The 25,971-nt window shown below is 36.3% G+C and overlaps 4 protein-coding genes across 10 annotated transcripts; 1 reads left to right on the forward strand and 3 right to left on the reverse strand.

The window, feature by feature from the left end:
• Positions 1-895: 895 nt before the first annotated feature.
• On the reverse strand, positions 896-3,098 carry LOC116012320 (UDP-glycosyltransferase 79B6-like). The gene is made up of 2 exons (XM_031251836.1): positions 2,485-3,098; positions 896-1,856 (listed from the first exon to the last, which is right to left on the reverse strand). The coding sequence occupies exons 1-2, from the start codon at positions 3,016-3,018 to the stop codon at positions 1,005-1,007; spliced, it is 1,386 nt and encodes a 461-aa protein (XP_031107696.1). The 5' UTR covers positions 3,019-3,098; the 3' UTR covers positions 896-1,004.
• A 2,146-nt stretch (positions 3,099-5,244) lies between these two features.
• LOC116014274 lies at positions 5,245-7,075 on the reverse strand. Of its 3 annotated transcripts, none has more exons than XM_031254298.1 (3): positions 6,846-7,075; positions 6,663-6,757; positions 5,245-6,289 (listed from the first exon to the last, which is right to left on the reverse strand). In XM_031254298.1, the coding sequence occupies exons 1-3, from the start codon at positions 6,942-6,944 to the stop codon at positions 5,350-5,352; spliced, it is 1,134 nt and encodes a 377-aa protein (XP_031110158.1). In that variant the 5' UTR covers positions 6,945-7,075; the 3' UTR covers positions 5,245-5,349. The 3 variants fall into 3 exon arrangements, with proteins under 3 accessions (XP_031110158.1, XP_031110157.1, XP_031110159.1); XM_031254297.1 differs by having other exon boundaries at positions 6,663-6,766; XM_031254299.1 differs by lacking the exon at positions 6,663-6,757.
• A 4,455-nt stretch (positions 7,076-11,530) lies between these two features.
• LOC116013489 lies at positions 11,531-16,723 on the forward strand. 5 transcript variants are annotated; one of them, XM_031253271.1, is made up of 9 exons: positions 11,531-11,718; positions 12,421-12,480; positions 12,611-13,043; positions 13,934-14,313; positions 14,415-14,664; positions 14,754-14,919; positions 15,031-15,133; positions 15,793-16,122; positions 16,203-16,481. In XM_031253271.1, exons 3-9 carry the CDS (start codon positions 12,788-12,790, stop codon positions 16,479-16,481), a joined length of 1,764 nt encoding a protein of 587 aa, XP_031109131.1. In that variant the 5' UTR covers positions 11,531-11,718; positions 12,421-12,480; positions 12,611-12,787. The 5 variants fall into 5 exon arrangements, with proteins under 5 accessions (XP_031109131.1, XP_031109130.1, XP_031109134.1 ...); XM_031253270.1 differs by lacking the exon at positions 11,531-11,718 and adding an exon at positions 11,736-11,885; XM_031253272.1 differs by lacking the exon at positions 11,531-11,718 and adding an exon at positions 11,932-12,017.
• Positions 16,724-17,083: 360 nt separating this feature from the next.
• LOC116012749 lies at positions 17,084-20,945 on the reverse strand. Its single transcript, XM_031252402.1, has 3 exons — positions 20,605-20,945; positions 18,621-20,416; positions 17,084-17,723 (listed from the first exon to the last, which is right to left on the reverse strand). Exons 2-3 carry the CDS (start codon positions 20,211-20,213, stop codon positions 17,340-17,342), a joined length of 1,977 nt encoding a protein of 658 aa, XP_031108262.1. The 5' UTR covers positions 20,214-20,416; positions 20,605-20,945; the 3' UTR covers positions 17,084-17,339.
• Positions 20,946-25,971: the final 5,026 nt, after the last annotated feature.

Raw genomic sequence — 25,971 nt, forward strand, 5'->3', positions numbered from 1 at the left:
CGGGTCTTCATTGATTCGCTTTTCCGGGTTAATTTGCTCCGGTCCATTTCCTAATATATCCGTTAGTACTTCTTTCTCTCCACTCCATCTTCTTCATAGCTATAAAATATGGTTAATAGCTTCCAATGAATGAGTTTTTTTGTGGGCCAAAAAGGAAAATTTTAATAGAAAATAGATTAAAAATAAGTTAATTTGGATAGTCGCTTGCCGTGCACACGCTAGTGAATACAACACACCAACCTTGTATGATTGAACTCACTCTTGGAGTGGGCTCGGCACCAAGCCTTGGGCCATTACCTAGGCGGCTCGGGTCAAGCACGGAGCTTGATCTCGGGTTCGGGTCTTCATTGATTCGCTTTTCCGAGTCAATTTGCTCCGGTCCATTTCCTAATATATCCATTAGTACTTCTTTCTCTCCACTCCATCTTCTTCATAGCTATAAAATATCGTTAATAGCTTCCAATGAATGAGTTTTTTTCTGGGCCAAAAAGGAAAATTTTAAAAGAAAATAGATTAAAAATAAGTTGTTAATTTGGGTAGTCGCTTGCTGTGCACACGCTAGTGAATACAACACACCCACCTTGTATGATTGAACTCACTCTTGGAGTGGCATTGCTCCCTTGTCTCGTCTCTTCTCTCTCATTCACATGAAAAAAAAATCAAAAAACAATTATAAATGCTCTTAAAGATTAATAATAGTTAATAACAATCTTATGCATTTTTTTTTTGACAACGATCCTATGCATTTTTTTTACCTACAAAGCAAGTGTTGTTGTTATAAGATGGGTTTACAACCGTGTAAACTCTCACTAATTTTCCTATTTACTTAAAAAAAATGCATAATTTCCTATGCATTTTTCTTTATTAAATTAGTATTTCAGGTTGACTGACTAAATCCATCAAAACATAAAATAGTGAATTGGAATATTAAAAATGTTATTATTATTACATTCACCCTTACAAGTTAAAACACATAGCAAATATAATCTCACTCCACCTTCAAATTAAACCAAAAGTCCATGCAAATCCTCAATAAAACTTTCCACATAATCTGTCATGAATCCAGGCCTCGTTAACACTTGTCTCCATTTCTTATGATTCTCCCTCACCAAACACCCAATCTGGCTATCCTCATCCATCACTGATCTAACTGCCCTGCAAAGATTCTCCTTCGAAATCCACCCATTTTCGCCCTTCTCCACCTCCACTGCAACTCCAAGCTCATCCGCCATTAACCTGGTGTTCAAGGTTTGATCGATAATGTTGGGCACAAACACTAATTGGCAATGGCTCAGCAAAGCTTCCCACATCGATCCATACCCGCAGTGATTCACGAAACACCCGATTGATTTATGGGCTAAAACTTGAGTCTGTGGGACCCAATCACGAACCATTCCTCTGTCTTTAACCCTTTCTTGGAATCCTTCCGGTAAAGCTTCGTCTATGGAGTTTGCCCCCTTTGGTGCCCTTAGGGCGAGGAGGAATGGGAGCCCTGTTTTCTCGAACCCTAAGAGGAGTTCTTGGAATTGGTCTTTTTCCATGTGGCGTTCGTTTCCGAATGCGCAGAAAACGACTGAGTTAGGTCGGGATTTTTCGAGGAAATTCGAGATTGCGGGGTCCAGTGGGTCTTCTTGAATTTCCGGCAAGATTAGGCCGGTGTAGAGCATCGGGCGTCGGCCGAAGTGGCTGGCGATGTAGTCGCAGAATTGGCCTTCTATTTCTTTGCAGGTTCTCATGGCTAGCGCGTCGCAGGTTCTCATCCCGGCGAAGCCTCGCTCGAACAACGTTGTCATCTGGTTGCCCGGGATGTTCGCGAACTGCGCTACTTGCCGTGCTTCGTGTTCCCGCAGGACCACCTTAGAAATAGCAATAAAATCCAAATAAGATATTGAATAGGACAAAAACATGTGTAAGACCGTCTTAGGAATTTTGGTTTAACTACTAGTTAGGTCATCGACCTTTATAAGTAACATATAACACATACACAAGTCTGACCTTTGAATTAGACACGAACAAGTTGCATAAAATCATCAACCATCCATTAATAATTAGAATGATAACAGATCTGTTATCACACTACATAGTAATTGGTCATCATCATTACTTAAAATCATTCAATTGTACCAAATATAAGTTACATTGCTTAGTCATCGGTGGGGTTATGTTGGATTCTTGGTTATGTGGTGCTAATTTAAATTATTTTATTATTAAATTAAAACAAAAAAAAAAATCCACTCTCTCCGATTTCCAGATCCATGGATGGAGAAAGGTAAGAAAAAGTAATTCTACATAAACTTTCAAATTTTAATCTAATTTTTTATTCCCTATGACATGGTATTCCCTGATTACTTAATTTAGTAAGGATATGATGTTTATATATATATATATATATATATATATTAAATACAAGTGAAAGTAAAGTTGAGAGTACAATTTTGGGAGTACACCAAGTATTTTTGGATGAGGAAACTTATATGTACTGACCTTAGAAGAAGGGTATTCCGGCGGCGGCTCCGTAAGGTCCGACGCGGTTAACGTCTTCCCTGAGCCGGCTAACACCACAAGCCCCAATGCCGATATAGTAGGACCGATAACTTTAAAGTACACAGATTTACAGCCGATCTCCGACGCCACCTCCGGGATCCAGTAAGCAAAATCGAAGAAAATAAAGTCCGGCTTGTCGCCGGCGGCGACGAGGATTGCCTTGACCTGATCCCGGGTTCCGTCCAGGGCGCGTGCTAAGGCGAGAGAATCCTTGGAGTCCGACGAGGTTTCGGCGCCGGGCGGGGCGCCTTCCACCGGCGGCAGCGTGAGAGCGTGGAAGGTTATGAGGTGGGGGTGAAGGTTGAGATTTGCGAGTTTGAGGGTAGCGTTTTTGGGGAGCAAAACTGAGACCTTGTGGCCTCTTTTGGCGAGCTCGTTGGAGAGATGGAGGAAGGGGATCATGTGGCCGTAGGCCAGCCATGGGAACATGGCGACGTGGAGCTTTCTGTTCATGGATTCCGACGACGGCGACATCAATATCGGGTTTGAAATTTGAATTGAAGAAGAAGATGATAATGGCTGCTCCTATTTAATTATTTGCCCCCATCGTGTTCTATGATGTCCGACTTCAATATGACTAGTGTGTAGTAATCCGCAAAATGACTTTTGAAAAATGTTTTTTGAATTTTTGGTGTTTGGTAAAGTTTAGAAAATATTTTTCTTTGACCAAGAAAAATTAATTCATTTTTTCAGTTTCAAGAATGGCCAAAATAATCGTTTTGCATGTTCTTGGCCAAAATAAACTAAACACACCAATATAGTTTTTCATAACGCAACCACTGGAAAGGAAAATATTTTCTAGAAAATGACTCATTTTCCAGAAAATATTTTTCCGGAAGTCATTTTCTTACCTTTCAAATGAACCCTAAACGAAATTACCGAAAACTTCCTTCCAATAACTATGATTTTACGAGTTAATGTAACATGAGATCCTCCGAGTATAGTGATTTCGTCACGTTTAGTCATAAACTTTCAAATTGATCATCTGTATTCATTCGACTTTCAAATTTAATTATTCATAGTTAGTTAACCACCTATGATCTTTCAACTTTCAGAATTTAATAAGTAGTGGTACTGTGACTAGTTAAAATTTAATACTCCTTTTAGTGATATATATATTATCATATCATTTCCCATGTCACCTTACTGAAAAACACTATAAAGTTAGAAAAGCGCGGAATTATGAAATGACAAAACAACCAACCAGCATATTTAATCTTGTTTTATACAAATGAAAATGAAAACCTTTTATAAATAGTTTATTCCAAATCATCAGAATAAACGAATTTATGTGACAAATGACAACTTATTGACAAGTATAGTTTATTAGGAAAATTTTAAAATACTAAACATACTTACTATTATACTAAATACTGGGTCAAGTATGGTTTTAACGGACTTGTTATAAGCATTTGGAAGCATGTAAGAAGTTAAGACACATTTTACTATTTATTTTATTCATCGGTCTTCAAGATAGGCGGAGTCAAATACTTTTAAGTTTGATATTTAAACTTATTATGCATAGAAACTTATTATGATTAATAAATTATCTTCTTTATTTTCAAAAAAAAAAAAAGAAATGGGCAAAATATTTTTTTTAATATAGATTTTAGGAGTCTATGTTAGTTAATTGGGAGTTAAATAATTAGACAAAATATGTATATGTTTTCTTGCCCAAGCTGGAAAATAAAATTTAAAATATAAGAAAAGAATATAATAGGTACGGATTAATTAAGTAGTTATGCAATTTTGTCCTTAAAACTACAAAAGTAATAGCAGGTGTAATAGTAGGTGTTCATCAACTCTCCATGGACCAACTCTTATTATTTTAATAAACTTTTAATGTTTTTTTTTAGTTTTTATAAATATAAAAAAATTCTAAGATGTTGTTTGAAACGGACACTTTTTGCATATGATACAAACCGTACAATTATATATATATTTGAAGTTACACCGGGTGGGGACAAGAGTGGATAGTGCATTAGTAACACGAGTAATACAACATGGACTCCCATCTTTTACTCAATTTTTTACTTAGATCTATAATATGTAGCGTGCTTTAATTGTCTAATAAAAATGGGTGGGCTATGATTTTTATTCATTCATTTTTCTTCATCCAATAAAAATTAAACATTTGGTGGGAGTAAAAACTATGAGTATAAATTAGGAGTAAATGTAGCATTTTTTCATGGTTCTACTCACTTCTACTGCTGTATACAAGGCACTAGTGTAAATCAATATCGTAAAAAACATATAAAAGAAAAAAGCATGACTAAGTGGGTAGAGATGATTCTCGTATTAAAAGATCATGAGTTCACCCGTTTGAAACATAAGCTTTCTTAATTCTAATTCTGATCTATCATTTGTCTTTTGTTTCACTTTTGGTCAAGATTTGATCTCCCGGCTAATGAAAATGTGACATTTTTACTTTTTAGTCTTCACATGTGACTAAATATAGCACGTTTTTTATATTCAAAGACCAAACATGATTGATTCAAACTCGAGAACTAAAAGTGAAAACAAAAAGCACAATAATTGAGAGACAAAAAAAAAAATGAAATTATCTGGAAATGTCAAACTAAATCTGGTTTAAGCTTATAACACTGTCGTTAGTCGTTACTGATTAAAAGCAGGAAATTCTTTCCAAACTGCACGTAGCTAATAATGACAGCAATTTTTATTAATAAATACTGATAAGCATACAGATTCAAGAAGTAAAGCATTTTATGCTACATTATTGTGCTAAATAGTATAGTAACTACAACTAGTCATTGTTGTTTCTTGAAATTTAAACCAGATCAAAATTCAATTTTTTTGAAATTTAAGCATTTGAGGCTGCATTAATCTTGCATCCTGGACTACACTTTCTAACCTGGTCTGAAATGGAGTGGGGATTTGGTTTATATTTCTTCTTCCCTTTGATTCACCTGAAACTCCCCTGCAAGATGACCCAGAATCTGAGTCTGTAGCCTGCCCTGTGTGCTTCCAGTAACTCCCCACAGTTCCTAAAATGGGGATCTCATCTGAGCTGCATCTAGGAGATGAAGATTTGGATACAGCCTTGAGTTCTTGATGGCTCCAATCTCCCAAAACAGGCTTGTCCTCTGCAGAATTTCTTCTCTGATCTGAAGGGGAGTTGCCAACAGATTCTGGACTGTTTTTAGAGTTTGGTGTCTTCTTCTTCTCACTCCCTACTAACCAGCTAGAAAGGCTAGTATCCACTGCAATAATTTCTCTCTCTTTGCTCTTCCAATCAAGATTCTGGTTCTCCTTTTCTTCACCCTCCTGCTGCTGTTGCTGCAATGGGGTCTTGGGTTTTGCTGTTTTCCAGTGGCTCATATTTTCAATGGGATTCAACACAGATTGAGCAAATTGATTCAACCCAGAAATGGTTTTTGGATCCTTTTGGAAGGGATTCAGAGGGCTGCTGCTGACTTCTTCCTTGTCAGGCATTTCAGGCTGAGAAACACTCTTCCTGGACTCTATTGACAGAGAGAACAGTGACTCAGAAGACTCTTCTTGGACCCATCCATCATCTTCTAACCCCAGATCCTCTTCTTCTTCACCATTTGTGCTGCAGTTTTGGTACCTGTGATTCAGAGGATATGATGCCAAACTTTTCTCTGCCTCATTTTCCCCTTTCTTCTGTTCTTCCTGGTTTGAACACTCCTCATAGGTTTTAACACTCAGATCAAATGTAACCTTCTTCCTGCTGCTCCTATTCAGCTCTTCTTCCTCCTCATCCCTAATTACACACAAAATCAAGAAAATTTATACACTACCCAGCTAAAGTTTCTTACCCTTTTATTTTTATTTTTTTTAATTTTATAAAAAGAGAAAATTCGCAACAACTAAGGGTGTGCAGCAGGTAAATCACGCATTGTAATCCTAGTCGATAGAGGATCACAATGAGGTAAATTAGCTTAGATTTTCCACAGTTTTGTGATCCTAGTCTAAAAAGGACAATCACTATTAAGAGTGTGCATTAAGAAAACTAAACCTCTTAGTTGGCTAGATCACAAGGAGGTGAACTAACTTAAAAGGTTGTCTATAATTGATCGGCTCAGTGACCTCATAAACTTGGTTAGAGTTGGCCAAAATTTCCAAAGTTTTCTTACTTTGAAATAGCAATGGGCTTGATAGAATCCACAGTGTGAGCTTCTTTTATGATAGCTTCACTCACATCATCATCATCATGGCTATGCAGCAGACTCTGAAGACACTAACAATGGAAAACACCAAAACCTTAAAAACAAAGAGACATTTACATTAAAAGAATGAAAGATTTGAAGCTTAATTACCTGATTTCTGGAGGGAGCATTATTATTATTATTATTGTGAGAGGTGATGATCCTCTTGTGCTTTGAATGGCGGCGGAAGCAAGCAGTAAAGCAGCCCATGGTGGAGTGATGTAAAGTGGGTTTGGAGTCAAAAGTCGGTGGATGGAGTTTAGATAATCATGGCAGGTTTTTTATGCAGAGAGAGAGAGAGAGGAGCTTTAATGGCGGCGAGGAGTAGGGAAGATGGAAGGCTGAAAGCACAGCCAAAACGGTCCACTGGTTTTTAGGGTTTTAAATGTTTTTGAAAAATATGACCGTTAGTTGTTGTTCGCTGGCACTGAGTTTTATAAACCTTAGTTTAGTGACGCATGCCTTATTCAGCATTTCTATTTTGTCTTCATACACTCTGGTTCGAGTAGGAGTTTGATTTAGGGTGTCATGGGAATCAGAATCGGAATGGATATTAAATACTGGGTAATGGTAATGGGTTTTGATGAAAATATTTTACATGTTTAGTAGTATGGTGGGATGAAAATGACTATTAATAGTTGGAGAAGATGAGCTCTAAAATTACGAATATAGAGTTCTAAAATTGTGAACATGGGTTCTAAAATTCTGAACATAGACATGGTTCCATCTTGAGACCCGAGTCCTAATTTGCATGTATTTAGGAGTAATGTAATGCACTAATGCTATTGTGTGTTGTCGGGCCGAACTACTCAATTGCTATTGTTGTTGGGCCGAACTACTCATTTGCTAGTGTCATAAGCATGTGGAGCAAGTTTGGGTTGGGCTTGGATCTGGGCTAAAATTTGTTCTTCTGAGATCCAAGCAATAGATCTGAAGCCCAGGAACTTTTAAATGAGAAAAATGCATTTTAAATGAGTATTTTTGTATTTTGAACATAATTTTTTCCCCTAATATGATGGAAATTCTCAAAAAGCATTCCAAAGTCATTTTTATAATGTAAAAACATTTTAAAACTAGTTTTTTAAAATACATTTTTAAAATATAATTAAAACGTATTTTATAAATATATATATAATAGAGATACTATAGTGTAATAAAGTCAGAAGTATTAAAAAACGTATTTTAGAGATATAATTGAAAAAGAAAATTTATTTTAAACTTATCTCGTTTTTAGTAAGTTATAATCAAGGTTATAGCCATGTGATACCCAGGTAAAGCGCCTAAAGGATAGGTTGTAAGTTGTAACTGGGCAAATATTAACTTGAAGTCAACAAAATTTATGATCCCGATTTATAATATAATTTAGGATCATTAAAAAAAAAAATTAACGTAGAGTGGCTACTATAAAATTTGGTTCTTAATTTTTTTTTTTTATAATTTATTTAGATAGTCCAAGTCCATGAAGAGATAAATTGTGACTAATTTGATATTTCTGGGCACAGAGTCCAATCCAAACCCAAAGTCTAATTGTTTGTTGCAATAATCAAATCCACACCTTGTGAAGCAAGTATTTAAGTGATGCTTCTCATCAACTAGAGCAATGTCTTGGAGGTTGATTCTTACTTAAAGAAAAGACTAATATAGAGGTTTTTTTTTTTTTTGGGATTACGAGGAAAAGCTATAGTCACTATCCGTGAGTGTGTATATTAACTAAATGATGCCTTGTGGATGAGCCTACTCGACAAATAACTATAAAGAAGTAAATCAACTTGGATTGTACACAACTGACCGGCTCAAATTAAGAAGACCATAAGTTATTGACATTGAGAATCAAAATTGAAATCTTTTGTAGTTTGTAAATCAACCGCTCACCAACTTGTAAGAGTGATAATCTTATCTTATAATTACATTAGTATATCACTTATCAATTGTCCAAACTTGGTGGTTCAAATTGTTATATTATCACATGCTCATAAATGATATTATACTTTTTCAATTTAATACAGTATTTTCTGCAATTCAATATTATAATATAAATTGGTTATATATTTTTAGTGAATATTGTAATAAATAATAAGACTTGCAATAAGCATGACAATTTTTGTTTATTTATTTATCAATTAAATTATTTTAAAATTAAATACTCATGTCAGAATTAACCAAATAAAAATACTAATTGTAGTCATGCATATACTTTCGTCATTAGATCAGATCTTAACTGAGTAAAGAGGGAAAATAAAAATTTAAAAGAATGAATCCCTCTCAAAAAGTCTTGAACTAATGAGATTTAAAAGACCAGAATATAATATGGCGTGTCAAGAAATTTGGGTTAAAAAAAGTTTTAAATATATAATTGAACACGATAAAGGCATGCGTTGAAGATTGGAATGGAAGGCAAAACTGCAAAGGACAGTAATACAGTATATTTATATTCTACGACTCCTTATAGTAAGATTTGCATTTATGTAGGAGGGAGGGAGAATTGAAGAAGCTAAGGTAAAGAAAAGGTTTCCGAAATTGAGGAGCGACAACCTCGGGAAGAAGCACGAGGCTGCCGGATTCTTACCCTATCATTGGTCCCCCCCCATTCTCCAATCCCTCATCGCTAATCACCCATGCTTATCAATGGCTACTATATGTTTTCGTCTTCGTCAGTAAAGAATCACAGTTATCCGATAATTATTGAGAAGTTACATTTAAAGCATACTTTTAGTGTTAAGATCGACTTTGTCTTCACTTACTATCTCTATGATTCTTTTTCTAGGGAAGGTTATATAATCAAATTCTGGTGGTAGAGCGACAACCTCGGGAGTAATTTATTTGATCACTATTAACAATTTGACCTGGTTAAAAAAATAATATAAGAATTTGATTAATCGACATTTTGTAACTTCAAAATACTAAAATTAAAAAAAAAACTGCTCAAAATAATTTTTTCAATTAAATTTTTTAGAAAAAAAAAATTAATCAGTTTCATTCGAATTTTGTGTTCTCACAGGAGGAGATGGAGCCTACATTGTAGCCTCCAATGGCCCCCTCAAATGTGTACACTGGTCTAAATTATGTATTTATAGGTAATGTATTAACCTTCAAACCAAGAGACATTATTAGAAAACTCTTTTCTTTGGTTTATTTGGGGAAATGAAAGAAATTGAATTGCATACAGCTGTTGTATGTATATAATATGTAGAAATTTTATATTATTATTATTGTTATTATTATTGTACCTAACACTGTCTAGTATATATAATTTGTATTTTTGACGTTATATATGTTTCTTATTTTTATCACGAATAAAATATACAGTACAATTTTATTAAGCATACTTCATTATAATACTATACACACATATAGAGATAGAAATAATCAATTTTATTTTGAGGGTTATAACCAATCAAATTAAAACCGACCAGCAAACCTAAATTAACCAATCAAAAGCAAACTTACCAATTCCAATTTTTCATTCTAATTAATTACTGAAAAACAAAAACCTAACCAAAATACATAACATTAATATGATAGGTTAATGTGGAATGCCTTAATGTGTGTGAATACATAATTATTAAATATTTTATTATAAGAAAAGTCTACATTTTCATTAGCACCAATAACTCTTTTGCCAATCCAGTATAACCTAACAAGTTTTCATTGAATTCTACTTGATATAAGATGCATTAAGATACCGTTTTGATTGAATTTACAGCGTGACTGCGTGAGACAACCCCAATCAAACTAGTTAGACAGCTTAAGCTCTACTTTCTGAACTAATTAGCTAAAAATAATTTAGACTGCTTTAACTTATTGTAATTTTTTACCGATTATAATTATTACAGAATGTTTACTTTCATGTCGCAGTTGGGTATTGATTTTTGAATTGACAAGTCAGAGTGGGTGGAAATATTATAATTTGGAATATATTGGCGTAGAGAAGGGGTGGTCCTTTACGTAAGCTTCTCTCATAGTCTCATGATAATGATGGCCACCATTATCATCAGCCGCACAACTGGTTTCGTCTAAATTTTATGTTGATCATCACCATCATCAGTTAATTGATTTAATTTTAAGTTACGAAAAAGGGATTTCTTTTTTTATTTTTTTTATTTTTTTTTTCCAAAAAAAAAAAAAGTGAGAAAAATGAAAGGAGGCCAATCCAGAATATTTTAAAGTGGGATTAGTTGGAAGTAAGAGATAAACATACATCACTGTCAAGTTCATTTTTAAGAGGCAGCCTTTATATGACGCCGTGGTTGGTAGGGGCCCAATTTGTCTGCATGCATAATCTAATATAATCTTTCATAATCTATTTTGCCATTATGTCAATTCATATTAAATGTTTGTACTATTTATGAAAACTCAAATGACTATTCCCTTGGGGTAGTGTTTGTAAAAATTCCATCTAAATGGCTGTTTAGCGTATCACCATAATCGGTGGTTTAGGCCACTGACCAGCTAGGTAGCCGACTAGCTAGGCTGTTTAGTCAATCGATTGGTTATTGTCCCTTCTCTTTTAAATGAATTATTTTACTAAAAACGATAAATAACTCTAAATTGTTCGGATGTTTTTTTTAGTTAAAATAAAAATTTTAAACAAATTAAAAAATATATATACTGCCCGATTAATCAGCCCTAAGCGCCCGCCCGAGTGCCTAGCGATTTTTTCAGGATTAAATATTAATAGAGGTAACTCTTCTTAAAACATTATTGTTAGCTTCTCCAACTTTTAATGGAGAGAGCATTGGCACTTAATTATCCATTACCATGGCTTCCGCTTTGGTAGTTGGAGGTTTGGAGTTTATTTAATTACACATTTAATTTGCAGGCAAAATACATGTAGTGAGGTGTACTTAATACTCCTTGGTATACATTTTACATCACTGTCCGTCCGGGGCTTCAATTCACCACATAGTACAGCATTAATGGCTACACACAAATCTGTTCAACATAACTCCAACAATGAAACCAACTATGATTGGGATATTCAGAGGTAGCGATGATATGTCGTGTCTGTCCTTCTGTTTCTTGAAAATCTCTCCGCCTTCATCTCTCTCTCTCTCCAATGGCTGTGGTCACCACTCTGACAAAAGAATCTTTTTTTTTTTTCTCTTCCTTCTTCTGGGTTTTGCTGAAATAGTGAAATTGCCACACGTTTAGGTTGTTATCTTATCTCTGAAGCATTACAGCCCTCTGTTCTTGGTTTACGAATCATAAAGTTTTAATCTTTTTTTTTTTTTGGGTTCTGGGTGCCTTTCTTCTTCTCCTCATTCAGAATTTTAACTGTCAATGGTAAAACTTCTGTTTTTGTCTCTTCTTCTTCACATGCAAGCTGTTGCAGAAGAATTTCTCTCTCTGTTTTCCTCTCTCTGCATTTTGGGTTTTACTAATTTCTCCAGAAAATACTCAAATAGCAGTAATCAGAAGCTAGTTTTGCTTGCAAAAGTATAATTCTTTCCTAAACCAATTTCCCAAAACTGAGTTCTCCAGTATCTGCTCTCTAGTCTCTAACCAGAGATGTTTGTTGTTTAAAGTTATTTTTTTTTTTGGGTTTATTTAAAGATAATAAATTTAAAGTTGGGGTTGGTTAAGTTCAGTAATTTTATCATCTTTTTGTTTTTCTTTTATTTTCTTTGTTCATGTTAATAAATGCTGCCTGAAAAATCTGATATCCATATTTCAATTGCTTTTGCAGTTAAGAGAAAGTCGGCTGTGGACCAGTGAAGGCGGTTTATAGTTGCTAAATTGTTGGCTGGTATTCAATTTTCAAGAATTTTATCACCTCATCCACAGTTTAAACTTTTCAAGAAATCCCCATATCTCAAGCCTTTCTGGTAAAAGTGATTTTCAGTTATGCAGAATTTAAGAAAATCTGATTATTTCAGGTATATGGGATATGGCCCTTTTTAGATGGCCTGGGAAAAGGGGGAATTTTCTGCAATTTCATGTGATTGTGGTGAGGAGTAGGTTGAAAGCATTAAGGGTTTGACAAATTCATTGGAAGCTTGTGAGTGGGGTTTCTCTTTTTACCCTTTTTTTCCCCTGTCCTTTTTGGTTGAATTATGATGATTTGTGGAGAAAAAATGGAGCCTTTGAACCAGAGATCTCTGGAGAGAGTTGTTTCCCAGAGAGCTCTTCAAATGGGGAGTTCATTCCCCTGTCAAATTTGCGTGGTTGGTTTCCTTTGTGGGGTTTGCCTTACCTCATTGTTCATGGCTGCTCTCACCTCCTTTGGTGCCTTTGAGTTTGGTGTAATCTCGTTTTCGCCCGGTTTTCTTGCCTCGAATTCAACCTCAAGACTCATAGCTGGTGTTTCCAGTTAAGTTCTTCTGGTGTTTATCCACTTCTTGCATAGTTTCTTGAAACATAAATGAAATTGCGAAAAGACCGAATTTTTTTTTAATGGACAATTATTGTAGGTTGAATTGCTTTTCCAGGAGTCTTTTTCTTTGCTTTAAATTATTGTTCCTTAAACTATTTGTGAAACAGGTTGTCTATATTCTATAATCTATACTGTTGATTGCTTGTAACATGCAATGCTTAAGTGTCTTTGTTATCTTTTATCAACTTTGGCTGATAGTGATAACATATATATATAAATACATATATTCTATGCACAATATGTCATCAAATGGTTGTTAGCATGGACGGCGTTTATTACGTGATTGATCATATGGTTAAAGATTGTTTCCTTCAACTATTTGGGTCTAAGTTCATAAAGAAAGCCCACAGGTCAAAAGTTGAGTGAATATGAAGTGACTTAAAGTCGGAGCAAACTTCAGTTGAAATTCTACTCATTTACTTTGAATTAGTCCACAAATTTCTGGAATTTGGCTTACTCTATAAGTTTCTTTCTTGAATTTACAGTCTTGACTTTCATGTAAAGGAATTATCATTGTTTCTTTAGTTTAAAAAGATATCATTAATGGAGGTTGTTAAGAACTTGGTCCACTTGCTCCTAGTAGAAATGGACTGGAAAAGTCAGAACTCTGTGACCAAGAACTTGATTGCTCTGTAGTTATGTTACATACAGAAAATATGAGCTGAAAGGGAAAAGATTCTTGAAATGTATGGTGTTGAAGACTAGAACAGATTATAGAGTGGATTTTCTGAATCTGCTGAATCTCGTGTTTGACAGTGTTTATTGTCGTGTTGCTGAGGTTTATGAATCTTTCGAGTAACGATCCTGTTCTGTGTAAATGTTGCAGGTGGTGACTGTAATTTTGCACAGAACGAAACACGGGTTTGGATTCGTTCACAAGAAACGATCATTGTTAGTGAGGAGGATGAAAGAGTGTCGTTGTTGTACTCAGCATGGAGTGATTTACTGCATCAGTCGAGTAGTGAAGATGAGTTATCGCCAGGCAAAAGATTGGGCAGTTCCAATACACCGAAAGCCCCTCACCTCGAGAACTGCAAGCTGAGCGCCAGAACATATAAACGTCTTGATAGTCGAGCTGAGAACGAAAGCTTCCCGCCATGGACTATTTGGAAGGGAATGTTGGATAGCCTACCATTGCCAACACCCGACGATCAGCTATGGCGTTATAGACACAATTCGATTTCTCAAGGAGCTTATCCTCCCTGGGTACGTGACAAATGCATACTAACATTGTGTTAAAAGCCATGTAACGATTGTTTGAATTTAACAACGAATACATAAGCTGACACACATAAGCTCGATTGCAGATTGAGGGATCGGATGAGGAGAACTACCCCTTGACGAGGAAAGTGCAGCGCGACATTTGGATCCACCAGCACCCTTTGAACTGTCGTGATCAAAGTGTGAAGTTTTTGGTAGCAGATTGGGAGAGGATCCCGGGGTTTGGCATGGGAGCCCAGTTTGCAGGAATGTGCGGTCTACTTGCTATTGCAATTAACGAGAAAAGGGTACTCGTTACAAACTACTACAACCGGGCTGACCATGATGGTTGCAAAGGTATGTTGAGGATAACATCCATCACATTTCTGTATATGTTATACTCAACTTTTACATTTCATTGCTTATTTATACCTGATTCGTTACAGGCTCATCGCGTTCTAGTTGGTCATGCTACTTCTTTCCCGAAACATCCCAAGAATGCAGGGAACGTGCTTTCGAGCTTATGAAACAGAAAGAAGCGTGGGATAAAGGGATCATAACGGTGAAAGAAAATTATACCTCGAAAGAGATATGGGCAGGGCGGGTTCCCAGGTAAGTTTTGGCTTAATTTTGCTTCATTTAGAACTGCACCAAGTCACAAGAAACCTTTTGATGACTTGATTATGAAACTCATGGTAAGTTGGTAACACTACCTAATTGCAGGGTATGGGGCAGTCCTTGGAGTTACCTACAGCCCACCACAGAGGTAAATGGGACCCTAATTTCTTATCACCGGAAAATGGACCGGAGATGGTGGAGGGCACAGGTAAGAGCCAATATTGATCAGCAGATGTAGTTTCTGTCTATTAGTAGAGTTTCAGTGGTTAACATCATGTTCTTGAATGTACTCTGCCTATGTTGAAGTAATGCTCTGTGCTCCCGTGTGCTAGATTGTAGGTAAGGACACAAGCCTCGACAACCATAGTGTGGGGGGCTCGTTACTGGCCCTTCCACATAATGGGTCACTGAGTCACCATGATTTACCCCTCGACTATTCAGTGGGGCCCGGGGCCTCTTTTGTGGAACATTATATTAACGTTGAGCTCTCCCTAGCAACCACAATGTGGGGGGCTCATTATGGACACGATGGGTTACTGAGTCAACGTGATTTACCCATCGACTATTCAGTGGGGCCCGGGGCCTCTTTTGTGGAACATTATATTAACATTGAGCTCTCCCTAGCAACCATAGTGTGGGGGGCTCGTTATGGACACGAGGCACTGACCTTCCCACATAATAGGTCACTGTGTCACCGTGACTTACCGTCCACTATTCTGTGGGGCCTGGGGCCTGTTTTGTGGAACATTAACATTGAGCTCTCTGAAGAGACCTTGTTTAAAGTTTCCATTTGAGACCTACTATGTTCTTACAGTTTGCAGAAAATTTTTAAGGGTATATTAGTGCTGATTTGTATGCATTTACCAGGCAGTGCGGTATCTGATGAGGTTTCAGACCGAGTACACATGCAGCTTACTGAACATTGCAAGGCATTCAGCGTTTGGACAGGAAGCAGCAAAAATGGTTCTCGAAACGCCAATCAATGATTTTCCAGACGCGAAACATGACATAGAAACATTCGTATGGTCGAGTCATAAACCATGGATCCCGAGGCCATTGCTCATTATGCACGTTAGAATGGGGGACAAGGCGTGTGAAATGAAGGTGGTCGGGTTTGAAGAGTACATGCAACTTGCAGAGCGCATAAGAAAAAACTTCCCCGAGCTGAAAAGCATTTGGCTTTCTACTGAAATGCAGGTACTATAGGGCTCCTTCAGCTCTCGTCTTTTCCTTCTAGTTCGTCTTTGATATATTTTTCGTTCAAATTTGACACTCAGGAGGTCATTGATAAAACGCGGATGCATCCCCACTGGAAGTTTTACTACACAAACGTCACCCGACAAGTGGGAAACATCACGATGGCAACTTATGAAGCCAGTCTCGGCAGGGAAGTTAGCACGAACTATCCTCTCGTCAATTTCTTGATGGCCACCGAAGCTGATTTCTTCACCGGGGCGCTGGGATCAACTTGGAGCTATCTCATCGATGGCATGAGGAACACCGGAGGGAAAGTCATGTCAGGATACTTGAGCGTTAACAAAGACCGGTTTTGGTAGCGCCACGGAAGATTTCTCAACTCTCAAGTAGTTTTCAGCACTGCACATTTTGTTGGAGCAGCTAGGAAATGTGGTTTTCTATCATCTATAAAATGAGATAAGAGGCAGCAGAAAGAAAGGTACATATTGTAAAGTATTAACAATGATTTTTTTACCTGTAAAAAGTTTCTTGCATATGTAGTTATGTATCATCATGTTTAAGTATTTATAATTTATGTATAAAAGTTCCCTGCAAATTCGAAGTGCTTTTTTTCTTTAGATGACGAGAGAAACCTATAATTACCACATGGGTAAATACTACAATGTGACTCTAACTGGTAAAAGACCATGAAAAAGTAAATCAATCTAAATTGTTCATAGTTAACCGACTCAAACTAAGAAAGCTTATAAAACCCTTACTGTCAAAAAACCATAAGAAGGTAAAATCAGTTTAAATTGTCCATAACTGACCCGACTCAAACTAAGAAAATCAATAAACCGCTCCCAATGAGAGTTAGGAGTCGAACTTGTATCTTTTTAATTACAAGTCAACAACATGCTTCTATATTGAAAGTCTGGTCTGTCTGTCACTGTAAGTCTCTGCTTAGAAGAGAAATCCAGTAGAAAAGGGGAACTGAAATGGATACATTTGAAGCATTACTCAGAAATTGAGCTTAGAAACTATGGAAGGTGAGATCTTGTTCTGATTTTTCACATTCAATAACAATACAACAAAAGCGGGAAGGCGAAAGATGATCTTCTAAAGCAATAACAATGGAAAATCTAGCACTATAGTGGAAAGCCTCTAATAGCCATACAAAGGGGAAAAAAAGGGGGTCAAACATGCAAGAAATGAGCAAACTTGATTCTCTGTTTGCACTATTCTTCAGTATCCTCACTCACCTGGCGCCCGCCTTCTGGATGTCTAGCGGCGCTTTGTTTTTTATGCTTCTTGCTCTTTGCTTTCTTGGCTTTCATCCTGCGTTTCTTCTCGTTGGCATCAACCCAGGAATAATCGGAGGGTATGTGAAAAGGGTCAATCTCTTCTCTGAAGCTTCGGCTTTCGCTGTCACTAGATTGTGCACCCCGGCTTCCTCTCATCCATGAAATCCACGAGTTTGAACTCTCTGATTCCTTGGATTTGGCATCTTGGAAATGCGCAGGGCTTGACATCGGAGTTGAGAACTCTTCCACTGGCTGAAGCTCCTCAAATTTTGTGAATGTAACAAGAACTCGAATGGTCGGTACTATTGGGATTGCAAGCTGAGTGCAAAAATCATTTTGTTAGCATAGCGCAATCCATTTTTTACTTTTCCACAGAATTCAGTAACGAATCAAAACAAAACAGTATCTATTGAGTTCTAGTTCTTACTCGCAAGACTAAATTGGGATACTGAAATATCTCAATGCATTCATAAAATGTTGTTCATACATGTTAGTATGCAAAACCCAAATCCTAGTTAGTTTAAAGACCAAGAATATAGCAACTCTGGGGCTACCCCAGCTAAGTTGGTCAAGCTATTGGCTTAGTAACTAAAAAGTTCCAAGTTTGACTCCCAGTGAGAGCGACCTATTGGCCTTCTTGGTTTGAGCCGGTCAACTTTCGGCAACCTAGGCTGGTTTACCTCCTAGTCGTCCTTTGTCAGCTAGGGTTACAACTTACAAGGCAAGGTTTACTCAGTGCACACTATCAGGTAGTGGCTGCAAGTTTCCTTCATCACCCAAAAAAAAAAAAGAATATAGCAACTCTAACCTATTAATCATTAGATTATCAACAAAAATTTTGGAATTACAATTATGGATGTCATGATGTCTTGATTAAGGATGGAACAGTTATAATGCCATGTCTTTGATGATAAGTGATGTGATGATCTCAAACAGTCGAACTAGCTTTATCAGTTATCACACTAAAAATGATAATTAGCTTAGATCTAAAATTATATGGCAATGATAGTGGTAACTTATAAATGGCATTATTAACTATATATCATTATATCATATCAGGAATTCAGCACTAATGTCTAATTCTTCTATATGTTTCTTAAATTTGCTTTCCCCAGTGACTGTTCCTCATTGAAGCGAAAGATGACTAAAAAGAATGCTAATCAAGAAACAAAGAGCAATAAAAGCATAGGCAAATATATCAAGATCAAAACATACCTTAACAGGAAATGTGCCAGTTGGCAGCTTTGTCGTTAATAGCTCCCTAAGCCTTCTGACTGCTTTTACCTTGTTTGCTAATATATCAAGCAAGGGCAAGAGTTCTTCCGTTTTCAATGGGAAATCGGGTGTCAACCATAGAACAGGTCTTAAGCCCTTTTTATATTCACTCTCGTTCTTTGACTCACTTGTTATCCCTTTTTTCTTCTTCTTCTTACCACTTTTATCTTTGCCCTTTCTAACCTCCCCCGTATCGTCCTTACCAACATCTGAGGATGATCGGTGACTATCATTGGGCCTTGGTTTTCCTTCTTCCGGAGCCAGTTTTGAGAACTTCCTAACAATCTTTGAATCTTCGGGATCGTCACTAGCATTCTTTGAACTTTTTCTATTCCAACCAAACCAACTTTTCTTTTCTTTAGCCACACCATTGGATTCACAGCTCTCAAACGAAGCATCGTCATAAGTTTCATGACAATCCTGACTTTCAGGTTCCTCGTCCTCTACAAGTCCATCTGGATTACCCCGAAGTGCTGAATCTAACTGCATCCTTTCCTCAGCTGTTAATACATCATCGTACTCGCTCTGCTCAGCGCCATTTCCTATCTTGTCATCATCATTCACGGAAAAAAGTTCCTCATCTGTCATTGCACCCGGAACCCGCCTCGATTTCACACTGACCATCACGTGAAGCATATCGTATACCTTGGCTTTCCAAGAGCCGACCATCTCGGTCCTCTCCTGCCGCCTCCAATTCAAGTGGGGTACAAGTTCAGCCTGAGTGACATCTATGCCAGGGCGATACATGTTTGTTTGAGACATCAAAGCCACTTCATGAGCGACTTCGGATTCTGTTGGTTGCACGCCAGCTCCCTCTAAAGCATTAGTTATTTCTTTCTCCTTGTGGGCAAGCACAATCAATGATCCAGGAGGCAAAGATGTATTCCCGTCTTCTGATGAGTACCCCTCTCCGAGGAAGAGAAAAGTTTGATCTGATCGTTGAATACGAAACCCATCAAATCCTGCTAGGGTCATATCTGCACGGAGATTAGAACCCCTCTTCCAAATCCGATACGTATCCGAGGGTGCAATCCTACCAATAAACGGTATAACTGAGCTCTCGAAATGAAACGTTATCTCCATGTAAAAATCACGGATTCGGGCTGCTGAAGCCACAATCCTAGGAAGCCTACGGCACCACTTCGCCCAAGCAAGAGGCTGGTAATGCCTCGCGATAATCATAGCAATATTCTCCTCCCTCGTACACACGGCCTCCTGAAGCGCACTCCATCCGTGCTCATTCTGAAGGCTCCAGTCAGCGCCCGCTGACATCAAAATCTCGGCCGAGATAGGGTCCTTTAACCTAACCGCAAGATGCAAAGGCGTCTCCCGGCCCGGGACATCTCGCCTATCAATCATTGCAGACACAGCATCAGCATCAGTCTCAGCAGCCAGAGACTCAGCCTCAGTCTTCACCTCCCCAGCCTTGGACAATTTAGGCAACATCAAAACAATCTGCTTTAAAGCCGCATAATCTTGCCTTGCCACTGCCAAATGAGCAGGACTATGAGCATATCTGGACCAATCTTCCATTCTTTCCCCGATTTCCAACCTTTCCGGTTCAAAATCTCTCCAATTAAATCACAATTCCGCCATTTCCTCCAAAACCCCAACTCGAAGTTGAGACCTTGCAGCAAAATCCTCAAGAATCTCTAAGGTTTTGCCAAACCCCAGAAATCCCAGATCAAAGCAGTGCCAATATCCAAACTTCAGTAACCCTACTCCCAGCTCCAAATCTGAAAAAACAACAAAACAAAACCCCCTAAACAATAAAGAAACCCCCAAAACAAAATCAAACCCACAAAAAAATAACCGAATCCCCGATCCGGGTCCTAGCTCTTTTGCTCCGTCAAACCCAAATCTATACTCAAATCGATAAGCAAGTTAAAAACAACAGAGAACCAAGTTGAGGAGAAGTACGTACCACTACCACAGATAGATCGAACTATGAAACGATGCTTTCTAGAGAGAGAGAACGAAATGGACTAGATCTTCTCCTCTCTCTCTCTCTCTCTAAGATAGATACAGAGTTGTGTACGTATAGAAGGGCCGATGATTACTAGCGCTGGCTTTTTAAGCAAAAAAAAAAAATTGCGTCTTTTTTATTATTTCTTTTTTCTTTTTCTTTTCACTTTTTTGCTTTGCGTTGTTCTTCTTCACTGCTATTTCTCTCTATCCCCAGCGCAGAAACAGCACCTACTACTACTCCACCACCACTGGGCACTGGCTCCCCCCTGCTCTGCTGTTTCTGGAGAGAGATTTATGTTTTCGCCCCTCGATTTTCAACTATTTACGGGATTGCCATTTGCCTCCCTCGCACTACTCTGCAACCTCCGCTGGAGTTGATGCTGACAATGACATACCTTCTCCCCTCTTCTCCTTTTCAACTTTTTACTTTTTTTTTTTTTTTTTTACTACAACACTCATTTTTTTTTATAGGGTAATTGAAATTTTGATTTTAGTAATTGAGTTAATATCGAATTTAGTCTATGATTTTAGTAATATTTGACTATATTTAGGCAATAACTTTTGTGGTATTATTAAATTTAGTTTTTAGTTTTGCTTACAAGTTTTTTTGTCGTTATGTTTATGCAAATGTAAGTTTCACCCTCTATTTATCTATCCCTGAACTCTGATTTTCCGCTTCACTTAATTGATATAAGAAATTCAATACTAAATATGAGATTTTGTTTTTTAAAGGAAGCGATACCTTAACTACATGAGTTTGTTCTTATATTTCACACTCTTTTAGATAAGTAGCATCTTCGTGTAAGATCCTTCGAACCCCAATAAATGGAAAAGACAACCATCTAGTACATCTCTCATGTTGAAGTGAACAAGCTGCAATAGCTCCCGTGTGATGAGTTTGCTAATTTATATGTAACCAATAAGTATAAAGAGTTTTATTGTTCTGATGTGAACATTAAGAGATAAAATAAAAATAGATAAATAACATTTTTCAAAAATAAATTATATTTTACTTCATGTTTGGTTCAAAGAATATTTATATGTAGTGTAATATGTGTGCATTTGAGCGAATTAGTATTGACATTAAATGTGGGAATTTATCTGTTTAAAATGTTCATCTTTAAAAACTCGTTTACAAGTTACTTTATATTATAAGTTAATTTGACAGACTTAAATGTTCAATTTTACTTTGCTTATATTTTAGAGTGAGTCGTGTTATTATGGAAATAAATAGCTTGAATTTTTGTCAAAGTCTTAAAAAAGAGATTTGCTCCCATTTAGAAGTTGATCACAAGGTTTTTGACACATCTTATATTTATTAATTTATTAGTAATAGGACTTTTTTTTTTCTTTGCTATTCAAAATATTGTATGGAGTAGCTTAGAGAGAATTATAAAAGAAAATTAATAACTTATTCAACATTTTTTACTCAAAGAGATATACTATAGGGTCACACTTGTGTGAGACCGTCTCACGGATCTTTATTCGTGAGACGGGTCGGGTCGGGTCAAAGCACCATGCAAATGCCATACTTATATGTGCAAATCCCATACTTATATGCTCAAATATAACACTAATCAAAAATACAATTTTTGTTACCTATAAGAGAAAAAGTAATACAATTTTCATAATAAGTAATGTTGACAAGTGCCTCTCACTTATAAGGGCAAATATAATACTTTTGAGGAAAAATGTAATATTTTTAAATCGAAATGTAAAAGTATTGTATTTTCCCTTAAAAGTATTACATTTACCCTAATAAGTAACAAAAATTTTATTCCTGATTAGTATTATATTTGAGCATATAAGTGGTACATTTGCATCTTGGCCCGACCCGACCCGACCCGTCTCATGGTGAGACGGTCTCACACAAGTTTTTGCCTATACTATATTATTTATTTTGCAATGTTTGGACTTTATTTATAGCAACCAAAATAACTTGATGTATTCAAATAACTCCTACTTCAAGCCAATTTGTACCCACTTAGCACAATTCATAATTGATTCAAATGAGTTAAAAAAAAAAATCTATTTTTTTCTTTAATTGGTTATAACTCATATGCCTTTTGTTTATACCGCTCATTTGTCGACTATATTATTTAAACCCATCTTAATAAATAGAAAAATAACAATTTTCCATATATAGTGGAATAATTTAATACTTAGATCTTATTGGAGATTTGGTTGAATTATTCATAATAATAAATGTTGCAATATGAAAATGGGAACAAATTAGATGGGAATCCTTTTTTTTTTTTTTTTGAAAAAAAAAAAAGATGGGAATCCATTAATCTTTATTTAAGCATACAAGATTATGACATCCCAATCATGCCTTTTCATGACTAGACAAACAAGTGATTATGAAAAGGGAAAATAATAATAGTAAGACCAGACAAGAGATTCTTTTTTTTCCTTCTTAATTTTGTACATATCTATCTAAAATTCATCATTCATACACACTACAAAATAACATATATAATATATTTATTGAAATTTTCTCCGTACCGAGCATATGCATAGAACCAATTTCGGGATTGAGCACAGTATGAAAGATCTTTTAGATGCACATATTCCTCCGGGAGGACGACTAGGTCGTGGACATAAGGGTCTTTGTGACACAATCAATAATTCGCTTCATTTTAAATTAGGCCTAGATCTAGCTTCTTTAGGGGTTATTACTTCCTTGGTAGCTCAACACATGTACTTTTTACCTGCTTATGCATTCATAGCACAAGACTTTACTACTCAAGCTGCATTATATACCCATCACCAATATATTGCAGGATTCATCATGACTGGAGCTTTTGCTCATGGAACTCTATTTTTCATTAGAGATTACAATCCAGAGCAAAATGAAGATAATGTATCTGTCCGCATGGGCAGCTCAAATGGTTACATGGTTGAAGTTTGGAAAGAAAGATCAGAGATCAAATCTCAACAGCAATAGTGTGGTAGCAAGCTAAGTTACCATGATTTAGATGCTAGATATTCAAAAATGTTAAATTAATATTTTATATATTATTTTAATTTATTTAATATTTGTATATATATTGTTTGAATTTGACATGTTTTATTTAATATAATTTATAAATATATGAAATATGTTTTTAAAAAAAAAAAATTAAATTGGTAAATTGTTTAGCCTATGCCCGTGAAGCAGCTGGCATTCACGTGAAAATCTGATTGGTGTGTACCACTTCCCTGACCCTTTGATTGCTGTTTTCTATCTGTTCCAATTAAAGCTGCTAATTTTCCATTTTCTTATTTTCCTTATTAATTCTATTACCCATTTGCAATCACCAAAAAATATTAGGAAAATGTTATATTGTTGCCCGAAAAATGGTGATCGATGTATAGAGCATGATTCTTGTAACAAAAAATTATAAATTTAATTCTTATTAACGTCTTTTCAGTAGAGGTCATATGATTTACGGAGTTTATCTAGTTCAAGTATGAAAAATCTAAGCATGACAATTATTACAAACACTTCTAATTAGTGAATTACATATTCACGCACGACACCATTATCACTAATTCACTACATTTATTCTAATGAACTAGTTATCACACGCGCGTTGCGCGATTAAATCAATGCCCAATGCGTATTTTTAAATTAGTATTCCTTAATTGGTTTAAGTAGTCATATAATAATGAGAGAAAAAAATTTAAATTAATAAAAATCAAAGAAATAGTCTCGATGATTATCATTATGAGTACAAATGCAAATAATAGAATTAACATGATAACATTTTGACAATCATACCTATATAATGTCAAGTAGATGGTGTGTTGCAGAATATGTTAGGTTTAATTTTGGGTGAATACCAGTGAGAATGGGAGGGATTTATATACTGTTGTTTTGGGTAGAATAATGGTTGAGTTATAAATCTATACAAAATTGTATTATAGAATCTTATTAAGACATCAATATTCTAATTTTAAGTTAGGAATCTATACATAATTGTATTATAGAATATTGCCAATTTGTTTGAAAACTGCAATAAAGAAACAAATTGCCTAAAGAATTTAATGTTAAACTTCCGTTATATTTAACGGAAAATTTTGGTAAAATTATAAAAGATTTGGATATATTAGGAATTTATTTGGAGGTTGCACAATAAGAAGAACACAAAGTACAATATGTTATAGCAGACTATTACACCGACATTTTTTTAGTTCCAGTTAAGGGTCTAACATTATTGGCTCTTATTATAAGTGTAGATGTTGACGAGTCTTCTTGTTATGTACATTAAGTAACATGCATGCACAACATTTGTTGATACATTACAATTCTGAATCGAGCAGTATATTAGATCTGAACATGTAAAAGACTGTGATAAATAGGGATTATATTGCAATATTCTCCGTCCCCGTTCCCGAAACCTCGACCCCGTCCCCGTCTTCGGCAGGGAATGGAAAATAGTTCTCATCCCCATCCTCGCGGGAAATTAGGCGGGGACGGGGAATCCCCGTCCCCGATCAATTCTTAGTCAACATCTTAAATTAGTGTAATTTTAATTTTATATATATATATATATATATATATATATATATATATAATTTTTTTATAATTCTTAATTATAATAATTATTCGGGGATGGGGAGAGGTATCCCCGTTCCAGTCTGCGACAGGGAATTGAAAAAATTCCCCATTCTCGATCCGCGAAATTTTTCTACATCCCTGTTCCCGTTTTAAACGGGGACAGGAATCTCCGGCGAGAACGGGTACATTGCCATTCCTAGTGATAAATTCTCAGTTCTCTCCTGTGTGCATGTGGTTCTCACATGATGCGTCTTATATATATATAAAGTCTCCCCTATCGCTCTCTAATGCAGGTTTGTAGTTAGCAGTGGTGCCCCCTTTCCCCACAAGAAAAGCATTTGCATGTCTTGCCTTGTTTTGGATTTTATAGGGCCTAGTGGGCCAGGCCGCAGGCCCATATGTCCTCCATGATGGCGAGCGCTTTCCAACTTTTTTCAGGCCCACTCATTGTCCCCAACTAACAAGACGGCGTTTTGGTGGGCTTCTTGGGGGTTCATTTGGTTTCCCACACATGCATTGCCCCTAACCGTCTAATGGTCCCTCTCTCCATGTGCCCACCTTCTTTAATTTATACACCTTATTCAATCGAGTCTCGATCAAATCTTAACTGGGATATCTTAGAACTGTTATATACATATATATGAGTTTGAATTTTTAATCCCATATTTATCTTATTCAAGCCTTATCCATTTCAGCTTGAGTTAGGGCAACTTCGAAATTTCGACCTCATGTCTAGCTGATTCAAACTTTTTTCTAATTGAAACAGTGTGAGACTTAATC

Source organism: Ipomoea triloba, chromosome 3, assembly GCF_003576645.1.
Source record: "Ipomoea triloba cultivar NCNSP0323 chromosome 3, ASM357664v1".
Lineage (NCBI taxonomy): Eukaryota > Viridiplantae > Streptophyta > Magnoliopsida > Solanales > Convolvulaceae > Ipomoea > Ipomoea triloba.